At 49.5% G+C, this 24816-nt stretch overlaps 2 protein-coding genes across 3 annotated transcripts in view; one reads left to right on the top strand and one right to left on the bottom strand.

The window, feature by feature from the left end:
- The window catches only part of CLSTN1 (calsyntenin 1), a 101332-nt gene extending 85453 nt beyond the window's left edge, over positions 1–15879 (top strand). The window contains exons 12-21 of the mRNA XM_006873115.1: positions 2744–2906; positions 7922–7978; positions 9168–9325; positions 10061–10209; positions 10462–10688; positions 11415–11585; positions 11952–12097; positions 14074–14209; positions 14561–14745; positions 15675–15879. Coding sequence (XP_006873177.1) covers positions 2744–2906; positions 7922–7978; positions 9168–9325; positions 10061–10209; positions 10462–10688; positions 11415–11585; positions 11952–12097; positions 14074–14209; positions 14561–14745; positions 15675–15872 — 1590 coding nt within the window. The 3' untranslated portion in view covers positions 15873–15879. The remainder of the gene's footprint in view (positions 1–2743; positions 2907–7921; positions 7979–9167; positions 9326–10060; positions 10210–10461; positions 10689–11414; positions 11586–11951; positions 12098–14073; positions 14210–14560; positions 14746–15674) is intronic.
- A 3006-nt stretch (positions 15880–18885) lies between these two features.
- Positions 18886–24816, bottom strand: part of PIK3CD (phosphatidylinositol-4,5-bisphosphate 3-kinase, catalytic subunit delta) — a 35150-nt gene continuing 29219 nt past the window's right edge. For both annotated transcript variants that reach the window (XM_006873089.1, XM_006873090.1), the window contains 13 exons: positions 24038–24088; positions 23792–23959; positions 23548–23669; positions 23202–23345; positions 22932–23031; positions 22633–22811; positions 22436–22548; positions 22197–22275; positions 21586–21753; positions 20469–20592; positions 20171–20316; positions 19698–19830; positions 18886–19023 (listed from right to left, as the gene is read on the bottom strand). In XM_006873089.1, coding sequence (XP_006873151.1) covers positions 18886–19023; positions 19698–19830; positions 20171–20316; positions 20469–20592; positions 21586–21753; positions 22197–22275; positions 22436–22548; positions 22633–22811; positions 22932–23031; positions 23202–23345; positions 23548–23669; positions 23792–23959; positions 24038–24088 — 1665 coding nt within the window. The remainder of the gene's footprint in view (positions 19024–19697; positions 19831–20170; positions 20317–20468; positions 20593–21585; positions 21754–22196; positions 22276–22435; positions 22549–22632; positions 22812–22931; positions 23032–23201; positions 23346–23547; positions 23670–23791; positions 23960–24037; positions 24089–24816) is intronic.

Here is a 24816-nt window from a genome sequence, read left to right on the forward strand (position 1 = left end):
ACTCGATGGCACCTAACAACAACAGCAATACTTTGTATATTCCATGTTCTGATTATTAATGGATGTTTAGTTGTTTCTTTTCATTTTGAGCTGTGCCGCATCAGCAAATGAAGGTCCCAGTGCTTTACTCCATTTGTGTCATCACGGTCAACTTTACCTTTAGGAATCAGCTCTTCTCCAGTCTTATTTTGAGTGTCTTCCAACTTGAGGGGCTCATCTTCTGCCACTATATATTTGACAATATTCGGGTGTGCTTTATCGTGTTTCAAAGTCAATGTTCTGGTGCTGACAGTGTTCCACTGCTAATCATAAGGTTTTGTGTGTGATGAAATATTTGTAAGATCTCTGTCTCTTCTTCTTAGTCTGACTTCTGGTAGCTCAGCTGAAACCTGTCCATCGTGGGTTACCTTGCTGGTATTTGAAGTATCCATGGCATAGCTTTTAGAATCACAACAACACACAAGCCACCACAGCATGACAAACTGACAGATGAGTGGTGGGGAGACTGACAGCAAGGGAGTGCAGGTCCCTTGTTCCCATCCCCTCCTGGTAGCCGGGGTGTGGCACCCCTCCTGCTCAGCCTCTGCTCTGCCTAGGGTAGGCACCTGGTATGGCATCCTTGTTTTTGGAGGTGCGTGAACCCACTACAATACACAAATAGTGAACAAAGAACTAACAGCGTTCACACTTCATGTCTCTACCACATCTACCAAGAGACACGTGATTAAATGCCTGAGAACACATCAATATACAGGCATTAGCTAAACATAAAGATGACACCATAATGTCTCAGTGAAAACAGACAATTTCAGCTTACTCAAGGAAACAAGACAGAGTGCCTTAAACAAGTGACCAAAACACAGAATCAGAAAATGCGACAATAGAGATGCTATCAAATAAGGAATTTAAAAGAATGCAAATTAGACAACTTCAGCAGATAGAGAAAAAAAATCGAGAAAACTGCAGATGAATTCAAGGGAAACAGAGAAAACTATGGGAAAATTCAAGAAACCAACTGACAAAATAATTGAAAAGCTGCGAACCATACAAAAGTGGCAGGTAGAAAGTCTGAAGATTAATACTAAGACTTCAGAAATAGATATTACACTGGGAGGACAAAGAAGTGTAAACCAAATTACTGAGGTTAAAGAAAGATCTCTCAGTGCTCATCTGCTAGAGTAACAATCAGAAAAAAGAACAAGAAAATACAAAGAAAGCCTAAGATTTATGTGGGAGACTGCAAGAGGAATAACTTACATATGATAGGAATTCCAGAATAGGAAGAGACAAAAAATAAACCCATAGAGAAGATTGCCCAAGAGTTGTTGGAAGAAAACTTCCCTAACATCATGAAAGACAAGAAGATAGCCATTTAAGAAGTTGAGTGCACTCCAAACAGGATAGACCCCCCAAAGAAAAACACCAAAGCATATTATAAATCAAACTCTTCAAAACCAAAAACAAGGAAAGAATCCTTAGAGCAGCTCAGGAAAAAACAAAGTTATCTACAAAGGAGAACTAACAAGACTAAGCTCTGATTTCTCAGCAGAAACCAGGCAAGGCAAGAAGATAGTAGAATGGTATATATAATACTCTGAAAGAAAAATAATTTTGCCATCTGAGAATCATATATACAACAATGTTGCCCATCAAATGTAATAGTGAAGTTAGGTCATATTCAGGCAAACAGAAATTAAAATAATTTTAAAAACCAGACCAGTCTTAAAATACTCAAGTTCTTTGGACAGAGAACCAGCAACAGCATACAGCGAACTGAGATTAAACTACAATACAGTAACGTATCCCCTGACTCAACCCAGATATAAAGGGCATGCCAAGTGAAATGGCAGTCCTATCAGACTGAAAACAGAGAACCAGAGATACAGTTGCAACAACAATAAAGCCATAAGGTAAAAAGAGGGAATAATATAGTTACAGAACTTCTGAATGAAGAGGAAACCAAAGAGATTTCAAGAAAAATAAATAACTCTAACCCTCACCCCTAACACTAACCACAAGAAGAAAGGAGTACATTGAAAGGGATCGCATCACACGCAATCTCCTTTACTGTCCTTTCTCTGGAGTGTCTGCCTGGTCCTCTAAAACCCCAAATCGGGAGATGACAGAGCTGAAAGGGGCCTTAGAGACTGCCGCTCAATCATCTCATTTAACAGCTCAGGAAATAAATATTAGTGAGATGCTCATTCATGATAGGAAAGTAACTCTGCTTACTTGTCATGCTATCTGAGCTATATGGTCATATTTACTTAAATCTGCAATTTTGAATTAAAAACTAAAAAGGGCATGTCCAACAGTGTGCCACATTCTGAGATTCGAGGTGCTTTTAGTTTTGATCCAGAAGAGGAACGGCCAGTCGGCAGGCTAAGTCTCCAGTCTGCTGACGGGAGAACGTTCTGCTGGCGGATGGGAATCGGACAGCTTCCTTTCTAGGGCCTCCATGATACGATGAACGAGCAGAGTGAGGCTGTGCAAAATGCCCTGGAGATGGTAGTGCTGTGTTGGCCCCTCCTGGTGAGATGTATTTGCACAATATTTTATTACTTTGAAAAAGAAACAAAAAAAAAAGCGTGAATCCTGTCAAGAAAACGGATGTCCATTAGGGGTGCTGCATTTATTTTCCCTTTGCTCTCCACAGTGCTGGTTTTATTGGGTCCCTGAATGAGAGGGAAGGTTGAAGGTTGCCCCCTCCTGCCCCTGACCCATGTCCCTTTGCCTCTCTTAGGTCTGCGATGAAGAATGGCATCACTATGTCCTCAATGTGGAATTCCCAAGTGTGACTCTCTACCTGGATGGTGTTTCTCATGAGCCCTTCTCTGTGATGGAAGATTACCCACTTCATTCATCCAAGATAGAGACCCAGCTCGTGGTTGGAGCGTGTTGGCAAGGTAATGTCATTGACTCCTTCCCCTCCCCCAAGGGCCAGGAAGTAAACCATGTATTTTCGCCATATGGTGGAAACTGGCTTTACCTCCTTTTCCTTTCTCTTCATCCCTTGTCTCGTGAGTAGGGTATTTGGGGTCACCGGTTCCACCCTGACCTAGTGTAGCTCGATTAATGGGCTCTCAGAAGGTGTGTCATGGGACTGAAATCCACCCACATCTTCCCCAGAAACCTGGGCGAGGAATATAACACAGAAGGAGACTGTAATTGGGGAACTGTTTTTATAAATTAATCTGTTTATTGAAAACTGTACAAGGGCAAAGAGGCAACAATCAAAAGGGCTTCTCTAAGGAACACAGAATGAGAACTTACATCAGACCTGGAGCGCTTATTAGCCTGGTGGGACCACTGTGAAGGAGCTGCTGGACTTCCAAAAATACTAATAACTTTAGAGAGGATGCCAATGAAATCTCTGCTGCAAAGATCATGTTACCAAACCTTCTAGAAAAACTCGTGTAAATGAGGAAACTCATTACCTTTTCCATGTGTGAGATACAGAGTTTGTAGGAGGCATGTATTTCAGAAAAATGCAAATGGAGATGCAATGCCAGCCACCGCCACCCCAGCACTGTTTATTCTGTGCTTACTAAATGGCAAAATATAAGTTGGCTGTATGTTGATTACTTTACATACGTTATCTTATTTAATCGTTTCAATAACTCTAGGAGATAGGGTTGCTATAAATCAGAATAAAGTTAGTGGTACATAATATGAAGAGCTAGAAACACTTCTTATTTCAGATTTTTACCTAAAGCAACGGGCTCAGAGAAGTGAGTCCCAGAGTTGGGATTGAACCACTGAGGCCTGTACTTTCACGGCCCCGCTCTAAATCACCAGGTCAGGGAGTTAGCATCCTCTTTATACTGTGGGTGTCTCCTTGGTCATCTGAGGAAGTGACTGGAAACCTTCTCAGAGCAACTTCTTTTTACTCTATATAATAAAACACATAGGAAGACAAAGGCAATGTAGTTACTGAAATAATAGAAGAATCAACCTGCGAAGTTGCAGTATACAGGGAGTCCCCGACTTATGATGGGATTTTGTTCTGACAATTCTGTTGTAAGTCGAATATCTTCTTAAAACAAACAAACAAACAAAAAACCTCATCTTTGAAAGTCTGTGAGGGAGTGCCTGAGAATGATAGCATCGGCAAATCACATCCTGCAGGATTGTATAAAGTGTATTGCTAGCAATAAGAAGTACAAAAAAGCAGTTATTGGTGGACTTTGTTGCAACTTGAGTATCCGTTGGTGCGGGGGCGCGGAGGGGGAGGAGGAGAGTCCACCTGTATGTGCTGCTTCATTTAGCATCAAGTCTAGTAACTACCTAAACTTTAAAAGTAATCAGCATGTGCCATGTTTTGTGATTTCTATAACAACTATGTAGCATGGTGTGAATGTAGCTGTCAGTTGCAGTTAATGCTAATACGACTGAGGTTTGTTGCTTATATTTATAACCGGAGGAAATTCTAAGTTTTAGAAGTTAGTGAAAATAAATATATCATTTTCCCCATCCAAATCCACAGACCCACTCTAGCCCCATCCTTGAGTATACAGATTCTATTGTTTCAAAGCCCTGACATGGGTTTGCTCACAGACTTTTTGAGTATTTTTTTCTCCCTGTGGAAGGGGTCTAACTTGAGTTAGGTTAGCAGTTTGTAAAAACCCCTGGTGTCTAAGATAGATATACTGATTTTAGTAGAATCTGGATTTTATCACTTTCCTGAGGAGTCTCTGAAATGAAAAGGAAATCAGTGTTTTAGAGTGACCCTTCTCAGCAGATTACCAGATCAGATCTGGGGACAGTTGATGTAGGAGAAGATGGAAGGTGAAACCAGAGAACCTAGGAGTTCCTCAGTTGGTGCTCTTCAGATTTCTACTCCAATTTGTTCACCAAATTAAACAGTATAATCTCTGAATCATTTTTTTTAAAAGACCAATGAGAAGAAAAATCTAAGCCTAAAAGTTGTTTTTATGTTCTGGGAACTTTGTTATTTGGTTTCTGTTCATGTCAGAATCTGCTGTCAAATAACATTGCCTCTTCATCTTCTTTCATTTTTTTCTACCTCCAAACCCAAACCACTGCTGTTCAGACTCATAGCCACCCTATAGGACAAAGCAGAGTTTCTGCAGCTGGAATCTTTACAGATGTAGATTGTTTTATCTTTCTCCCATTGAGCAGCTTGTGGGGTCAGACTGCCGACCTATCAGTTGTTAGCCCAACGCTTAACCCATGGCATCAGCAGGACTACTTTTTCTTCCTCAGCCTTCTTGATATCCCCATCCAGAAAAATCTGCCTGAATGCCCAAACCAACCAAACACAATTCTTTAAACGCAGTTAGCAGGCAGGAGAGCTTTATTCCTCTTGGTGGAAATGACATTTGTTGCTAAGTCCTCATGAAGTGCCTGGGCTAAAGACAGCAGCTTCATTTCCGTTGGACAGGAATGTCATTTCTAGTGGTGTGTTAGGAAGGAATCTCGCTGGGTTCGAAGGTAGACAGTGTACCACGCCCCCCACCTTACCTGAGGTGTGTCCTCCTCACAGCTGCAGGCCAGCAGGTACAGCAGCAGGCTGGGCAGCCTGTGCCTCAGGCCCTGAGAGGAGACGGGCTTGTCCTGAATCTCAATCCAGAAACAAGTCATTTTGAATGGGTGAGAGCAGATTGAGAGAAAGAAAACATTCCCATTGCAGAAGCCTGCCTGTAACTCACAGAGCCAAAGTTTTATTTCTTTGTCCTCCTTCTTTCTCTCTTGTGGTGGGAGTGTTTTCTCTTCTAACCTTACCCAACAGAAGATAGCAACTGTGGCCATACAGCCAAGCCACAGCCATACCCCTTACAGCCCCACCAGTCAGGCAAGAGCTAATACCAACTGCTCTACATCAGAGCAGTGACTACAACCAACATCTGCTAAATCCACTCTGAATTGAACGGTGTGTACAGTGAACAGAGAAGCTCGTCTCCTGATCGCATCCACCAGGAGGCAATTGGTGAGTGCATACATTGATCAACGTAATACAAATACAAGACCACATGCCTAGAAAGCAGCATGAAGAAATAAGACAGAGCAGCTTAAACAAACAACTAAGAAGAAGAGCTATAAGATGCTTTTAAGGAAGAAGAGGCACTGGGATTACCTGAATGTCTCATTGAAAAGGTCAAGGAAAACAAGGAAGAATTCAGAAAAGCGCTATAGGGAACAATCAAACAAAATAGATACAACATAGGAGACAATGCAGAACCTACAAACAAATCCAGATGAACAGTACTAAGATACCGGAAATAGACAATACACTGAAAGGGCAAAGGAGTAGAACTGAGTCACCGGAAGCCAGAATTTTCGAGTTTGAAGATAAATCTCTCAATAGTAGTAAGATAGAAGGACATCAGAAAAAAGAATGAAAAAATCTGGACAACCTAAGATAGATATGGGACAATATGAAGAATAATCTATGGGAATTCCAGAACAGGAAGAGACAAAACCACAGAAAACTATAGTCAGGAGCTGCTGGAAGAAAATTTCTCTTAACATCATGAAAGACAAGAAAAAAAGCATGCAAGAAGCTGAACGAACCTCAGGCAAGATAGATCCCAAAGGAAAATCACCAAGGCATATCATAATCCATCCAGAATCTAGCCTCTCCAATATTGTCTTGTACTTGGGACCCTGGCCTGGGACCACATCTGGTGAGGGCCCCTCCAGGAAAGGGCCTTAACCTTTGAGTCTCCCTTATGCTCCAGAGAAAGTTGTGAAAATGTCCGCTTTTCTCTTCAGTTAAAGATTTTGAGCTTTAAATACATACCTTTGTGTGGTTATCATACACCAAACTTTTTTAGGAATCTGCATGAGCTAGCCCACTTGTGTGTACCAGTGGCCTCCCTGCTGTGGGTCCAGGGTTTGATGGTTATAAAGGGTGCATGACGGCTCTCAGTAGTACAGGTTGTGAGACCAATGAATAGTCTTGTTGTTGTTAAGTACTGTCAAGTCAGTTCTGATTCATAGTGACCCTGTATAGGGTATCTGAGAAGCGGTTGGTGGGTTTGAACCTCTGACCTTGCAGTTAGCAGCCCAATGCTGATCCAATAGCACCACAGTGGTTTTTATGGGTCTGGTTTTGAATCTAGCATGTTGTGGTAAATGAAGGGAATAAGGTTTGTGCAGGACTGTAGCTCTCAGCATGTTGTGGTAAATGAAGGGAATAAGGTTTGTGCAGGACTGTAGCTCTCAGCAAATCATTGACATTTACCCAAAGTAGTGTTTTCATACGCTTTGTTAACTTTGATGGTAATCAGGATGGAGAGGAAAGAGTACAATTTCCTCTTAACCTAGTCACCCCTTGGCCTTCGTATGTGGCTGAGCTGACCAAGGAACCTCCTCTAAAGACCCATAGGCCTTCTGATGCATTGTAGATGAAAGACAGGGACAAAGGGACCTAGAGCTTACATACCAGAAGGGAGGGTCTACATGGTGGGATGCATAAGAAAAGAGGAAGGGGAGGAAGAAGGTGCTTCTTTATGCAGATTGGGTCATTGTCCCCAGCCTTGATGGCATCAAAGGAAGAACATTCCCTCCCCTTCTGAGATCTAGATTTTGGCAGCATGCAGTCAGATGGTTCATGACACATCTCCACACCAAAGGCACTAGGGCAGGGAGGGCCACAGTTTCAGTGTAAAGGTCAGGCAGACAGTGGGAGATGAAACTTGCCTTCTGCTGCCACTGCACCTAAGAAGGATGTGGACCAAAAGAAAATACAAGGTCGTTTGGGGATGGAAAATACTGCTTCTGGGAAGAGGTGAGCAATAACTAGCTTGCATCTGGGTGCAATCTGTCCTAGAGAGGGACAGGGCTGGGGGTGGGGGCATGTTTTATATCTGATGGCTTCTGAACCAATGTTTCCAGTCTAGTGCGAAAACCCTAACCTCTTGGCGCCTTTCTGTTGTCTTTGTCTTGCTTTCTACAGAGTATTCAGGACTTGAGAATGACAATGAGACTGAGCCTGTGGCTGTGACCTCTGCAGGTTTCTGGATTCCTTTCCCTACACTTCACTCTTAGGTTTCCTATAAAGAGACATTGACTCATTCCACTTTGCGCATGAAATGCCAGGGGTTGCAGTTTGACCACGACACCATTTGAGCTCTGTCTTGTGTCTCTCTGCATTGTGCTTTCCATTGCCCCCTGAGATCCTTTCTGCCCACTCGGATCCCCGCTAAAGTGAGGGCACATGACTCACTAATGCACTACACTAATGGGATGTTTTTGTGGGGTTTTTCCTCATATTTTGCCCTGATCCACTGCATGAGACTCTGCTGACATCTCAACAGGACATGTTGGGTGGTCACTTACCTCATGGTTCTCATGGGTCTGAACCCCTAGACAGAAAGAGGTTTATTAACAGATGGTCTCTCTTGATCGACGTTGATTTTAGATATATGTTTCACAGAAACCTTGACCCCTAGAGATGACTAGTAGTAATGTCCAGGGTCTAAGGTCCTGATCAGAACATGAGCCCAGCTGCTAGGGATTTGTCTCTCCTCCATCAGCTGAAGAACAAGGTTAAGGTTCACCTGTTTAGAACTCTCTGACATGGTTTGGCAAGATCCATTTTCTGGGTTTTCCTTGGAGCATCTCTGCTTCCCAGTTACGAGGATGCAGTTCAGCAAATTCATTGATGGTCTTCAAGGCCTTGATACCTTGCTGCTTCGTGCTGAAGAGTGGGGCATGATTTCAAGCAGCACTTTGGTCTTCGTATCATGATTGCGTAGGGTCATCTCCAAACTAGTGTACATCCTGCAAGTCTACTCAGCTAGAAAGAACAGCCATAGTGTGATGCAGCTGACGGAAAAGGAAGAGTGGGTGTCGAGGCTAGTAGTGGCAGAAGTGTCCATTCTGTACCAGGTGATGGGGGCTGGTGCAACTTATCCTTGCCAGGGGGTGACCAGACATGAGGGGACACTCATGGGACCTCTTGGATTCCAGGCATAGGTGAGAGACCCCGACTCCTCTTTTCTGCAGGCCATATGCATGATCATCCACGATTTAATTTCTTCATTGCGCTTCCATGTAGATTGCAAGGCTAACAGGGTTTGGTATGAACTAACCTGCATGTCCATACATCAAGCTGCCACCACTGGTAACACCTCGTTCAAAAGCAAAACAGAAGGCTCTGGCTACTCCTGTAACTTCTTGCTTTTTCCCCCATCCCAAAGGTGGTGACCTGCACATGACCCAGTTTTTCCGAGGTAATCTGGCTGGCCTAACGATCCGTTCTGGGAAACTCGCAGATAAGAAGGTGATCGATTGTCTGTATACCTGCAAAGAGGGGCTAGATCTGCAGATCCCTGAAGACGGCAGCAAAAGTGTGAAGGTAACACCAACCGGAGAGTCAATGACTCTTTCCCTAGCCTATCTGGACGGGGTAGTAATCTGTGCGTGCGACGTTTGCTCTTCAGAGATGGTTGCCATTGAGTTGACTCCATCTCATGGTGACCTATGGACAACAGAATGAAACAAGGCCTAGCCCAGCACCATTCTCGTGGGCCTTGGTATCTTTGAGTCCATTGTTGTGTCAGTCCACTTCATGGAAGGTTTCTCTCGTTTTCGTTGACCCTCTCCTCTGCCATCCATGATAGCCTTTCCTAGAGACTGATGTTTCCCAGTGACACATAAGCAAGCTGAAGTGTCATCGTCCTCACTTGGAAGGAGCATCTGGTTGTATTCCGTCTAAACTCTAGAGATGACCATCGTATCAAAGGAGGGTTTCATTCACTGGAATTTTACAAGCTATACTGTTTCAGGAGCTCTGGTAGCGTAGTGATTATGAGTTGAGCTGCTAACCTTAAAGTCAGCTAGTTAGAAACTACCAGTTGTTCCTCCGGAGAAAGAGGAGGCTTTCTGCTCCCATAAAGATTCGTAGCCTCAGAAACCCTATTCAGGGTTGCTGTGAGTCGAAACCGACTCCACAGCACATTACCACCATACTGTGTCAAGTTACCAGTGCAAATGGATCCCAAGCGAATCCTCTTTGCCAGAGCATTCACGGCTGTCAGCTTCCTGCAAATGAGACCTTACTCTTTTCTCTCTCTGCTTGGCCTTCTTTCAGGTCCAAGTCAACCCCAGTCAGTCTATGCTGACCTTGGAGGGAGAGGATGTTGGGGAGTTGGATAAGGCCATGCAACACATTTCCTACCTGAACTCACGCCAGTTCCCCACTCCTGGAATCCGGAGACTCAAAGTCACCAGCACGGTCAAGTATGTTCAGGTTCCTAATAATAAAGCTGTCCCACTACAGTGACACCCGAGAAGAAAACAGAAAACCTAGTCTTCCTTTTGTCAGAAAAGGTGGCCCCTTCCTCATCAGCACTGAGTTGGAGTGAGAGATTCGAATGCTGCTTGTGCCCTGTGGGTGTATATGTCCTGAGATGTCGTTTCTACCCCTAGGTGGTCCCCAAAACTGGCTCTTGAAGCCCTGAGCCTTCCCTTTCCCTCTGTTTCTGTGGGCAGGTGTTTCAATGAGGCCCCCTGCATCTCCATCCCCCCAGTGGATGGCTACGTGATGGTTTTGCAGCCAGAGGAGCCCAAGATCAGCCTGAGTGGGGTCCACCATTTTGCTCGGGCAGCATCGGAATTTGAAAGCTCGGAGGGGGTATTCCTGTTCCCCGAACTTCGGATCATCAGCACCATCACGAGAGAAGTGGAGCCTGAACGGGATGGTGACGAGGATCCCACAGGTAACAGCCCTTCAGGTGGGACTGGTGCCCTCTCCCGGCCCCTGACTGGAGACGACACAGTAGAAACCCCTGTCGCTGCCTCTTACTGCCTGGGCTCCTCTTCTCAGCAGGATTGGGGAGGGTTTAAATGTTCATCTTGCTATTTGGGGACCTATATCTGACCCATAAGGAGCTCTGCTAGCATAGTGGTTACAAATCAGGCTGCGATCCACAAGGTCAGCAATTCGAAACTACCAGCTATTCCACAGGAGAAAGATGAGGCTTTCTGCTCCCGTAAAGATTTACAGCCTCGGAAACCCTATACAGGGTCGCCATGAGTCGGAACCGACTCCACGACATATAACAACAAATCTGACCCATGGACTAGAACTCCATGTAGATCCCACCCTCTTTTCTTGGCTGAGTGCCAGGATCTGAGATTTAGCTTGAGAAGAGTGAAGAGGTGAGACGGTAGTAGGGAAATGTGGAGCTGTCATGCCTTCCCGCCCCTGGCAGTGTGCGCACTGCGGGCACAGGTCCCCACCACACTGGGGGCTCAGCCTTCTAGACACATAAGCATTCCCCAATTCCTGGAAGTGGCTCTTCCCCTACCATCCTCACTGGTTATTTGCAGAGCTTCATGGATCTGAGGATGAGCCAGTGTGACCAGCCCTACTTAGGGGCCATGTGATTTGAGTGTAAGCATGCACACTGGATGCAGTCTGTCATCACTTGCCATTTTTGCAGTTCAAGAGTCCCTGGTGTCTGAGGAGATTGTGCATGACCTGGATACCTGTGAGGTCATCGTGGAGGGAGAGGAACTGAACCAAGAGCAAGAGAGCCTAGAAGTGGACCTGACGCGCCTGCAGCAGAAGGGCATTGAGATGAGCAGCTCTGACCTGGGCATGGTCTTCACAGGTGAGGGGGACGCTGCTCACAGGTGAGGCGCTGGAGCAGGCCAGACAGGGAAGGTAAATGCTGAACACTCAGCCGGCTGCCTCCTTTCATCTAAGAACTTGGAGTGTGCCCCAGAGGAGATGGGATGAATACTGGCTGTGCGCCGACACCCGTCTGTAGTGGGAGGCGGGGCATGTCCTTAGAAAGGGATAGGGTTCAGGTATGGGAGGTGTACCTTCCTCCAGAGGGAAAGATATCCAGCACACCTTGCTTTCAGAAAGACAAAACGTGACCCCTGGCTCAGCCAGTCCAAGTGCCTACTTTTGTCCACGATTCTCTTCCTACTGAGAAGCCCCAGGTAAACCTACTCTCCCCTTCCCCCTGCAGGCGTAGATACCATGGCCAACTACGAGGAGGTGCTGCATCTGCTGCGCTACCGCAATTGGCACACCAGGTCCTTGCTCGACCGCAAGTTCAAGCTCGTCTGTTCGGAGCTGAACGGTCGCTATGTCAGCAACGAATTCAAAGTAGAGGTGAGTGCGGGGCTAATGGAGCTCCTGGCTGTGGGCCCTAATGCTTGCAGACATGCTTTGTAGAGCCTTTGTTTGAGGTGTCAGCTGTGTAGACTCATGCCTGGGGCGTCAAGGTGCTGCAGGGCTGGGGTGGCAGATTCTGCAAGGGAAGCCTGGGGTCCTCAGGGGGCCTTTGAAGCCTTTAAGGGAGGGCAGGTGGCAGTTAAGTGCCTGTAGAGTAGGAACAAGGTTGTCTTGAGAGTTCACACCTGAGGGAGACATGAGGCTGCTACGGTATGTGCACCCAGAGAACAAGGCACTTTGTGGACCTGTCAGGTCGCTGGCCCTGTTCTCAGTAAAGATGGTCGCTGCCTGGGTGCTGGCATTGGGACCAACAACAGCAGGTGCACATCTGCTGAGGATGATCACAGTGACTCAGGCCACAGTGGCCAGTAGGCAGCTCATCTTGTTTTGAAATGATCTATAGACTTGCCCAGCTGCTGCCAAGTCATGATCTTGAGGTGGTGGGGGAAACTGCCCAGAGTTATCCCAGCAGGAGGGAACTTCAACAAGTTTGTGGGAAAATGGAATGAAAAAATAATGCCATTTTTGCATGAACTTTTTGAAGCCCCCCTCGTACGTTGTTTGGGCCAAAGGATGACTGATTTGAATGGAAATAAGTGGTTCCGTTTGGTCTGTCTGCCCCATGGCTGTGGATTTGAGGGGAAAGGGGCTTCCCTACCTCCCTGTGGCAAAGGCCCGAGGTGTTCTTGCCTTACCCCCACCCCAATCTATTGTGGAGGCATTCTTTTAGACAATAAGAATGAGTTACTAGACCCGTTTGATCTAGCCTCGATGGCTTGATGATCAGAACTCGATTAGAGGAAGATAAAAAAAACAATTTTTGATAAAGGAAACAAGTGTAAATTGCTACAATTTGTTGGACTTGACCTATACTAATGGAGGCTTGAAGTTGTCAAGGACTTCAGTCTTCTTGGATCAATCATCAACACTCATGGAAGTAGCAGTCAAGAAATCAAATGACATATTTCATTAGGCGAATCTGCTGCACAAGAGCTTTTTAAAGTGTTGAAGAGCAAAGATGTCAGCTTGAGGACTAAGGTGCGCCTGACCCAAGCCATGCTATTTTCAATAACCTCTTATGCATGTGAAAGCTGGACAGTGAATAAGGAAAACCAGAGAAGAATTGATGCATTTGAGTTATGATGTTGGAGGAGAATATTGAAAGTGCCACGGGCTGCCAAAAGAACCAATAGATCCGTTTTGGAAGAAGTGCAGCCAGAGTGCTCCTTGGAGGCCAAGATGGCCAAACTTCGTCTCTCATACTTGGGACATATTGTCAGGAGGGACCAGTCACTGGAGAAGGATACCATGTCTGGTAAGGTTGGGGGTCAGAGAAAAAGAGGAAGACCCCCCCAATGAGATGGATTGGCAAAGTGGCAGCATCAGTGAACCCAGGCGTGGCAATAATTGTGAGTTTGACCCAGGACCGGGCAGTGTTTCGTTCTGTTGTGCATAGGGTCGGTATGAGTTGGTGCCAAGTCGATGGCACTTAACAACAACATACTCATGGAGGTAGTAGCTCAGAATACCAACTGAGAGGGAAGGAGGGAGTCTTCACATCAAATATCAATCCTATCCCCTCTTTATACAGGGTTGATATGGACAGGCAACTTAGACATTGGCTACCTAAAATGTGGGGTTGATAAAGGCATGAAGTGACTGGCTTACAAGTTTTCAAGAGGGAGTTTAGTGTGCAGGGCAAAAAAAAAAAAGGAGTTACTAGAGAAGCGATGATGTTTTTCTGGGATGTTGTGGCAGCATCAACTTGTGACAGAAGTTTCCACAGGCTTCCACTCAATTCCTGTCCTCACATCACAGATGGTGCTATAGTGCACTGACCAGCCCTGGTCCATGTCAGTGTCTAGATTCCACTTGGACTCCTTGGCCAGTATCTTCTCCTCTTGCTGCTGCAGGTGAATGTGATACACACAGCTAACCCCATGGAGCATGCCAACCACATGGCCGCACAGCCGCAGTTCGTGCACCCTGAACACCACTCCTTCGTTGACCTGTCGGGACACAACCTGGCCAGCCCCCATCCCTTTGCAGGTAAGAGCTGGGAGGGCATCTTTGCTGATGCGCCTTCCCTCAGCCTTCCCTTGTTCCCTGATGATGGCAGGCCAGATGGGCCCTGCAGGAGCACATCACTGCCCCCAAAAGTATCAGTAGTCCCCGTGCAGAGGGCACATGGAGTCACCAAGGTCACAGAGTAGAACTTTAGAAACAGATTCACTTCCAGGCTCACTTGCTCTTGGTCCAGTTCCTCAGTGTTTCTAAGGTTCCTTCCTATCCTTGGGGATCAGACTGAGCATTGGGACAGCCCATTTTGAGTTCCTGTGGCTCAGCGACCTCTGGGTTAAATTGTGTGACTAGCCCGTCTCACCTTTTCCCTCTCAGCAGTCGTGCCCAGCACGGCAACTGTGGTCATTGTCGTGTGCGTCAGCTTCTTGGTTTTCATGATCATCCTGGGGGTGTTCCGGATCCGGGCTGCTCACCAGCGAACCATGCGGGACCAGGACACAGGGAAGGAGAATGAGATGGATTGGGATGACTCTGCCTTGACCATCACCGTGAACCCCATGGAGGTAGGAGTGGATGGGCGGCCCCATAGCCTTGGCCCCTTCCCTGTCCGCCCTGTTTACATACTTGAGCCTGTAACCCTCGGAACCATTTTGTGAGGTGGGCATCCTACTCTGTCAGACAGTAAACAGGCTCACTGTTGTAAAGTGCTCTGGAGTCACGTAGTGATCCCGGGTGGCAGAGTAGAACTGCCCCATAGGGTTTCCTAGGGTCCTGGTGTGACGCTGTAGGATAAGCATTGGACCACAAAGTCAGCTTGAACTACAAGGTCAGCAGTTCAAATTTACCAGCCACTCCTCAGAAACCCTATACCGGGTCACTATGAGTTGAAACCGTCTTCACAACACTTAACAACAACAGTCTTTATGGGAGCAGATTGTTAGGTCATTTCCCATCAGAACCGCTGGCAGGTGCAAATCACTAAATTTTCAGTTAGTAGTTAAGCGTGTAACCACCTAACTCAGGTTCCAAGGTGCCTTATGCCAGCTGATGTAGCATTGTCGGATAAGCACTTGACTGATGACTGTGAGGTCGGCAGTTCAAACCCACCAGCTGTTCTTGGAAACCTATATGGGGTGGCTGTGAGTCAAAATCTACTCAGTGACACACAACAACAACTAAGCAAAAGCAGTAAGTGTAGAGGCAGAGCCCACGAAGACTGCTGTCATCCACAGAGTGCTCTTTGTCTCCTCAGTTACCATGCTGGTCCCTGCTCACGTGAGACAGGTTCCTTGGGTGGGGAAACCAACGTGCCCTGGTACAGTTCTTCCCGTATCTCATAGGCTCATGCCCACGTGGTCGATGGCCAGACCTTTGGTTTTCTTTTCGCTCTGATAAGGCAACATCAGTCCCACTCGGGCCCCTCCTCAGTGTTGGGTGCTCGGGGTGCAGCCAGGGGGCCGGGGGCTGGACTCACTCGTGGTCTCTTTGTCAGACGTATGAGGACCAGCACAGCAGTGAGGAGGAAGAGGAAGAGGAGGAGGAGGAAGAGAGTGAGGAGGGTGAGGAGGACGATGACATTACTAGCGCCGAATCGGAGAGCAGCGAGGAGGAGGAAGGGGGGCATGGGGACCAGCCGGGCACCAGCAGACAGCAGCAGCTGGAGTGGGACGACTCCACCCTCAGCTACTGACCCCGTGGCTGGGCTGTAGTGGTGGCAACAGCGGCAGCTACATCTCCATGGCCATCTTCTTTTCTGCTTCCGAAGACTGCCGTCCCCCGCCCTACTCGCCCCCAAGGATCCATGATGTAAAAAATCATTCGGCCAGTAGGTCTGCAGACCCTCCCCGGTGCCGGTCGTCCACTCCCGCTTGGTATATAGGGCTTAGGCTCCCTCTTTCCTGCCTGGACCTTGACCTCCTTGCCCTCTGCCATCATCTCGCTCCTCGCAGTGGCCCTTGGTGCCTGGACACACAAACACGCTGTGTCCGCTGGTCCCTCCTCACTCACACCTCCGGGAGCCACGCCAAGGAACTAGCTGACCATGGGTAACATTGCTCACTTCCACCTGGTAACCTGTTTGGTTTTGGTTTCCTTTTTTTTTTTTTAAAAAAAGTCTTTATTTTTTTCCAAACTAGTGCATGTATAAAATGACAGGATGGGGGTTAATATGTAGATGATTAACTGACTTTTTAATATTTTGTAAATAAAGTGGAATTCTGTTGTGTTCTTTGTGCTAGTTATAATCAAGGACCGGAGTTTAAAGTGAAATTCCGCTAACTGCAGTGGAGGTCCCCAGGGGCTCGCTGCTCCCACTGGCCTGGCCCTCCAACCCTCAGGTCCTTCTTGTGACCCAAGCCTCACTCAGAACTCAGCCTCAGGGCTCTACTGGTGGGCACAGGCTTTGGTTGGGGGGTCCTTCCATGGGGGTGGGCTGCTGGACACAGCCAGATCTTCTTGGGGGGGTTCTACTTGTTTCTAATTTGGTGGGGGTTGGGGGGAGGGGGTTGCTGGGATCACTGGCCTCTTCCACACGCCTTGTACAGTCCCCGGGACTCTTGTGCAGCCTTGTTGCTTATATTCCATAAATGTATTTTCCCTGCTGACGCAATACTGTATAGATGATGCAGACTGACAACCATGGTGCAGACTGTTTGGGCAGCTTGGTCTAGGGCCAACAGCAGGCCTGAGCGAGTGGGACTCAGGACGGCCAAGGACCAGATGGGCTACTAAGAGCCTCCCCAGCCAAAGGCCACATGCTAGTCCACCCCCCACAACCGCTGTTGTCCCCGCTGACCTCCCCAGCCTGACACTTGCCCCATCAGCCACACTCAGTGGCAGGAGTAAAGGAGAGAACAAGATTGGAAACCCACACAGCCACTTAAAAATAAAAGTAAAATGTTAGATTTCTAAAGTGGGGAGGGGCAATTTTGAATACTGTCCTGTGGTCATAACGGCTTGTTTCAAGAAAACGGATGGTCGCCCTGTGTTCTCCGTTGCAGCCTTCCTCCCTACCCGCCACTGTAGCTGCTGCCTACGCCACCGGGAAGCCTACAGAGAGGGGCTGCCCTGGGTGTCACTCTTGAGATGTGTATATTGATCCTAGGTCAGAAAGTGTATCCGCTACAATAAAGTTCTGGTTCTAACTCCACTCCGAGAGGCTTTTTGGTGTTGAATTTGTTTCTCAGTTCTGCATTTCCCCCTGGCTGCTTTGGAGCCAAGACATAAAAACATGAAACAAGGCTTTTATTTCTTCTTTAATCTGCTTTCACCTTTCCTGCCAAGGTTTCACAGAGTGCTGGTCTTGGCCTCCATCGTCTTCCCCGAACAGAAACAGTAAATGATATAAAAAAATAGGAAATTATCTTCTCACCAAGCACACAGACTACACAGACAACCCCAATCTGCTGTGTATGTGCGAAGGATTGCTGTCCACACCGGGAGCACACACTGGCTTCAATAAATAATAGCATCTATATGTACACGGCCTTCCTGATTTCCAAACAGGCAGGGGTGGAGCTTACCATCTCATTATGTGGTTTGGAAGAGTGTAGTCATTTGGCAACTTTGCGTGAGCCAGATGTTGTAAGTAACATGGACTGACTGGAAGACAGCCAGCCACCTGCCTCTTTAAGCTAGGTGCTGAGCTTTTGAGAGGGCAACTACCTCAGCTTTGCCCAGCCCTAGCGGCCTTGGAGAGGTCAACAGTCTGCACATTAGAATCACCTGTGTGGGCTTCTAAAAACCCAGATTCCTGAGCAGCCCCTCAACTTCTGAAGGTGGGAAAGCCACCACCCCAGAATCTGCTTTTTTAAAGCTCCTGAATCTAAACAGTTGGGAACTGCTCTTAGAACTGAGGTCTAAAGGTAAGTACCATCAGAGGAAAAGACTCGGCCACACCCATCCTTGCACTATTGGGCTCGATGACTCACAGAAGGTTTTCCAAAGTGACCTTTTGGGAAAAGGAGCCCAGGCCCCAGCCCTTCATATATGCCTGCCCTCTGAGGCAGGTCCAAGTATTGCACAGAGTTCTCCGGAGCAGCCCTGATTCAGAACCAGGATGAACTCAAACAAGCTCGACGCTTTTTAACCCCTAACATTTTTAACACTTTTTGAGGACCCACCTATATTTTGTGGGGCGAGCTCAGTTTTTCCTAGCCATGGAGGTTTATCCACACATAAAATGGCCTTACAGTAGAGTTGAGAGGATCCCAGGCCCAAGAATTAACTTTAAAAGCAAAGTGCAGCATCCCTGAATCTCGGGGCACCAGGCATCCTCGGGGAGGGCACCCCAAATCACAGTCAGTGGGGTCTGTGCAGGGCTGGGCAGCACAGAGATGGGTAGAAGGGTTGAGGGCACCAGGGAACGGCTGGAGCCAGTACCCCACAGCCAGGGGTGGGAGGAGAGGAATCTGGCTGGGTCCAGGTCACCAGCTGGAAGACTGGGGCTGTGGCCCTCCACTGAGAGGCAGCCTGGGAGTGTGCCTGCCTCTTCCCCATCAAGCTCAGAGGCTGCGTTTCCTTGTATGGCTGTTTAGTCCTTTCAACGTTTCAAGTCATAAATAAATTACTGCAAGTATTTCTGTGTAAACAAAAGGCGAGTGTGTAGGTCTTTCCCACGAGGTGCTGTTCAGCCCTTTAGGGTAAAGGTCTCCACTCCAGACAGGAGGATTGAGAGTCAAGGGCACGCAGGGTCTGAGGGGCAGCTACTGCCTGTTGTCTTTGGTCACGTTGTGGGCCAGCCAGTTCACTTTGGTTTTCCAGCTTTCTCGAAGGGCTTCATTAAACTTGACCCGGAAGTGCTTGAGTGCCTCCTCTTCCGTTTTTCCCAGCGCCAGGGAATCCTGAGACCAAAGCAGCAAAGCAGCGTTAACACGAAGGTGGGTAGGGCCCTCCTGTCCCTCTGGGTAGCCTCAGTTCCCTCCTAACAGAACAACTCCAACAGGGTAGGCTACAGCCAGCCCCTCAGGGTGGCCCACCCACAAAGTAAAGGGCAGAGGGGAGACAGTAGCCCCACCTAGAGAGGTAGTTGTTGAGTACCGTGGAGTCGGTACCGACTCACAGTAACCCTGCACAGGGTTTCCAAGGCTGTAAATCTTTACAGGAACAGAACGCCTCATCTTTCTCCCGTGGAACCGCTGGTAGTTTCAAACTGCCGACCTTGAGGTTAGCAGCCCGATTCATAGAGGGCAAGAATTGGCACCAACAGGGCACCCCGGCTAGCATTCCGGGCTAGGCCCTTCTCACTAGTCACCCTCGCTTCTCACTATCTGAGAACATGCAGGAAACTGAACCTGGACCCAGCCCAGCCCAGCCTATCAATGAAAAGACCGTAGCCTAAGGAGGATAGTGGGTTGACCAAGGCATGGGGCAAAGCTGCAGCAGGTCACAGCCTAATGCCAGGAAGCATGAATCTTGCTTTGATCACTGCCCACTTGGAGGATACTGGGGATGGCCAGTGGGGTTCTTCCTTCGGAGACAGCGGAGTCTTGGGGAGTGACCCTCCTGACTGACTCACCTTGAGATACTGGATGTCTTTGGAGCAGCTGAGTTCAGGCAGGCCTGCCGCTCTCATAAGGGCGAAGAGGTGGAGGAAGAGCAGCCCGTGGCGCCGCAGGATGGTGTAGGCTCTCTCACAGTAGCCCCGGAACCTGCACAGGTGAAGGTGGAGACTGCAGCAAGTTCCCCAGAACACCTGCCCTTACCCTGAAGACAAGCCAGGTACACCAGTGCCCAATTCCTCGAACTGACCCTCCCCCCCCCCCCACAGCCTGACTCTTCCTATACATACATGGCCTACAACTGTCCCCCTACTGCCCCAGCAGGGCACTCCAGGACTGGGGTGGGGGTCCATCCTGCTGAGAAAGCAAGGACTTGATCCAAATCCCTCAGCACCCTGGGGTGAGGGCTGGAGTGGGGCTGCAAGGACCTCTGCTTCCTCACTGTGCCTCTGGAGACTGAGGGACCCTGGTGGGCCTAAGACACCCTCACCTTTCAAATTTCTCACTATTGTTCGTCTTTCCCTGCTGAATCACATGGACAAAGTCATAGGTGAGGATGAATGGGACTCGTTCACGGTTGATTCCAAACTTGGTCTTGAAATTCCCCAGGAAGTGGCCAAAATCAATGTGGAACAGCTAAGGGGAGGGAAGGGCAAAGGCTGAGGGCTGTCGGGAAGAAGAGCTGTCCGGTGCAGTGATCCCAAGGGGCGTGCAGGGGACTGTGTCCAGAAACTGTGTGCAGGGCAGAACCGCTAGGACCCCGGGTTGCCCGTGTGGTGGTTGCCTACCTGCCCACTTTCACGGATCATGATGTTGTCACTGTGCCGATCGCCGATGCCTAGCACATAGGTGGCCACACAGTAGCCAGCACAGGAGAGGGTGAACTCCTCAATGGCTTGGTCCAGGGCCTCCCTGGGTGGGGAAGATTGAAACCATGGTCCTTCTACCAAGGCCTGTGGGCTGTTCCCCTCCCCTCAAACCTGGCTGGCCTGGTGACCTGCTTTGGCCACAGTGGGGAGAAAATGATGTTGGGAGCCTTCCAGAGCCTAGGCTTTGAAACATCTCACAGCTCTCAGGCACTCCTGCCTATAGAAGAAAATCCCAGCTGGATTATCCAATGAGGAGGCCACAGGGAGAGGGATATGACTCAAAGTTAGCAGTAGGGCCCCAGACAAGTCAGTGGGGCCATCGTAGAATCCCCAGGTCCTGTCAAGCCACTAGAAGACAGCTATTGTTAGGTGCCATAGAATTAGTACCGACTCATAGGGACCCTATGCACAATAGAACGAAACACTGCGCGATCCTGGGCCAACCTCACAATCATTACTGTTTGAGCCCATTGATGCTGCCACTGTGCCAATCCATCTCGCTGGGGGTCTTCCTCTTTTTCTCTGATCCTCCATACTACCAAACATGATATTCTTCTCCAGTGACTGGTCCCTCCTGACAACATATCCCAAGTATAAGAGACGAAGTTTGGCCATCCTGGCCTCCAAGGAGCACTCTAGCTGCACTTCTTCCAACACAGACCTGTTTGCTCTTTTGGCAACCCATGGCACCTTCAATTTTCTCCTCCAACATCATAACTCAAAAGCATCAATTCTTCTACAGTTTTCCTTATTTACTGTTCAACTGTAGTGATCCCAAACCAGAGCAGCAGAAGAATCACAAAGCTGACCCCAGCCAGAACTTCCAATTCATGAGCAGTAAGTGGGTATTTAAGTCTCTAGGATCTGGGTGGTTGGCACACAGCAATAAATAACTGATATGCAGAGGAGCAGACATGAGGTGGCCCTCGGCCTGAATGTCACAGGCCCTTTCTCTTACCTGTGGCAGTAATGGGCCAGCCCCTCCCAAACCAACTTTCCTTGAACAGTAGAGGGCATCTGAGCCCCCGAAACCTACCCAGGGTTCTTGGACTTAAGCCAGTTGAGCAGGGCATCCTTGTTGAAGGCAGCGGTGGCCGCCATGTTGCTTTTGTTCAGCTGGATGTTAGCGATGGTGTCCGAGTGCAGCACCACTTCGATGAGGCCTGTGTGGTCCCCGGTGGAGAGGCAGCCGTAAGGTGTCATCCTATAGCAGTGCAGAATTAGGAGGCAATGGCCATGGTCAAGGTCCTAAAGAACTTGAAGTCCCCCAAAACACCACAGAAGGAGGTGGGAAGGAGTTCATGACTCTAAGGCCCCTTGGAGAGTCAGCCCTGGCACTGGAGACTCAGGGGAGAGCTCAGAAAAGAAAGCCACGATGGTTGGAAAAGGATGCTACTGCTTGCAAAGATGGGACAGGAAGCCAGGAACACTTGGGTGAAGAAAACAGGGAGTAAGGTGAGGAGATGCAAGCCTGGAATGCCTCCTCCAACACATGCTGTTGCCACCATCTCCTCCCTCACCCCGACTCGGAAAGCACCCCTACTTTTCTTACAACAGCCCTTTTTCAGCAGGGACAGGCAACCTCCTCCCCAAGGGACAGAGTCCCAGGTCTTGTGCAGACACAAATGGGTAAAAAGGGGCCCTCACCTCAGGTCCAGCCCCTCCTGCTTCCACAGAATGTCCATGAGCTGGATCATCTGCAGCGTCAGCATGTCCTGGCGGAGGTCTAGTTGGAAAGACAACATGAGTTTCCGCTGGGTTCTGCACTCTGAGCTAGGCCCAGGCCCTAAAGTCTCAGGACTGTCTTCTCCAGGCAGCCCCCAGGCTGGTACAGGTACAGAGGGGGCAGGTCTCAGTGGGGTCCCACCCAGGCCCTGCCTGCTCACCATCCCCGTTCTTGAAGATGATGCCCACGCTACCCTCGCTGCCTGCCTCCTCATTGCTGTACATGATCCACAGGGGCTTCATCTTGGAGTCCATGAAGGTGCACTGCTCCACGCTGCTGGACCAGAGATTGGTCAGTGGGCCTCTGCGGGGCGGGGGCAGTCAGGCAGGGCCCTGGCGGGACACGGGTGGGGCTCACCAGACGTCAGCCAGCAGCGTGCTGGGGTCAAGTGGGGACTGCAAGTGGGAAAGGGCCTCCAGGTAGGTTTCCTGCCGCATGCACACGTGCATCAGCTCCTTGGTCTGAGGCTTGGTGGTCTTCTGGGAGCTCACTTTGATGAAGTCATTCAGGGCCTTCAGCTTGCTCAGTGCTTCTCCCTAGCAGGAGAAGGGGAGGGTGGCAGGGGCAGGCACCAAGGGATCCCATTCTGGCCTTCAGCAGGCTGGGTGATTGGAAAGGGCCCTGCCTTGGGGAGGGGCTCAGGGTCGGAGTCTCACCTGCTTCATCAGCACCTTCATGTGGTGGGTGCTGCCCCTGCAGTAGGCCTCCATGATGAGACCAAAGCGCAGAGCCACGGCTGGAACGTGCATCTCGGAGCTGCAGGGGGAGAGAGGACTGAGCCCTGGGCAGGGCCACGTGGTTCCCAGATGGTCAGGACACCCAGGCCTGCTGGAAACTCCAAGCCAGAAGAGAAGGCCCTTCTCCCACCCATGCCCACCATGACCTTCCCGCCTGGGGGGACACAGAGACTGGGGGAGTCCAGCTACCGGAGGTGCCAGAAGAGGAAGTGACCGATCTTGCGGTTGGCCAGCGCCCGGTCCAGTAGGAACTTGGTGAGCTCACAGTCCAGGTAGGATTCGTACTTGAGCACCTGCACCAACTGCAACAGGTACTGGAAAAGCTCATCATCCCTGCAAGGAAGGGGGGCTGCTGGGGCCACTCCAGAGAGGGGGGGTCACAGGGTGGGGATAAGAGGCAGGACAGGACCAAGAGGCAGCCTTCCCACATGCCAGCAGGCCCCAGCCAAGGCTCAGTCCCCCTCCCCAGTTAGGTAGGGCAAAGTCACCCTCCAGTCCCACTGCTCCCTAGCTCCCAGAAGCCTACGGGACTCACGTGAGTTTTCGCAGGGACTTGATGGCAAAAGAGCCCACGTGACGGTCTGGGAAGCTGAAGTCCAGCAGCTCCAGGGCACTCAGCACGGGCAGCTCGGGCCACGAACACAGTAGGTAGATCATCTGCGAGTGAGAGGAGACCGCTAGGGAAGGAGGTTCTGGGAGGAGGCCCCTAGGGATGAGGGCTGTAAGGGGAGCGGCCACCAAGCTGACCCAAGCTCTGCCCACCCCCACCTTCTGCCCACCTGGGCCACATCCTCGTGCTTGTTCCACTTGGTGACCAGCAGCAGGCGGGCCAGCGCCTCGGGGAAGAGCTCCTGGACCTGGTGACGCATCTTCCACACCAGGTCCTTTTCATGCTCATACAGCTCCCCCGACCCACGTCGCTCCAGGATTTCCCGCAGCTGCAGCTGCTGAGGGGCGCAGGGGCATGAGGGACGCCCCCCTGCCACCACCTCATCCCGCCCAGCGCCCCCCGGTACCCAGCTTACCTCCTCCTCGGTGAAGCGCCCATGCTCCACGTGCCGTCCCAGCTCCAGGATCTGCAATGAGAGCAGCCTGCCCTCAGTGGGGCCACACCAGCCAGCCCTGGGCCACCCTACACAAGACTGAGACTCAGCCTGGGGTTCCAAGGTCAGCGCTGCTGACAGGTGCGGCCAGATGATTCTGTCCTGGGCTGTCCTGGACCTTGTAGGACGTTTAGGGTTATCCCAGCCTCTACCACCTAGATGGCAGGAGCTCAATCTCCTTCCACACCAGTTACGACGACAGAAAAGGTCTCTGGACATTGTGCAGTTGGCCCTGTTGCTGTTGTGTACTGTGGAGGTGATTCCAGCTCACAGTTACCCATGTGACAGAGTCGTTTTCTAGGCTGTACTCTTTATGGGGAGTCCTGGGGTGGCACTGTAGGATCAGCACTGGACCGCAAGGTTGGTTTGAAGCGCAAGGTTGGGGGTTCAAACTCACCAGCTGCTCCTTGGGAACCCTATACAGGGTCGTTATGAGTCAGACCTGACGCAATGGCACTTATCAATAACGACTATCTTTATGGGAGAGTATTTTCACCCCTTTCTCTCAAGGAGCTGCTGGCTAAGTTCTAACTGCCAACCTGTCCCAGTAACAGCCAGGCACCTGGGGGGTCAATACTGATGGAAAACCAATGCTCTAGGGCATGTGAGGATTCCAGATAGTCAAGGACACTCCCTATGTGCATGGCGACCTAGCCCCTGGCCCTGGGCAGCTCATGGAGTGGCCAGGCCCTTGTGCTGGG

Source organism: Chrysochloris asiatica, unplaced genomic scaffold, assembly GCF_000296735.1.
Source record: "Chrysochloris asiatica unplaced genomic scaffold, ChrAsi1.0 scaffold00223, whole genome shotgun sequence".
Lineage (NCBI taxonomy): Eukaryota > Metazoa > Chordata > Mammalia > Afrosoricida > Chrysochloridae > Chrysochloris > Chrysochloris asiatica.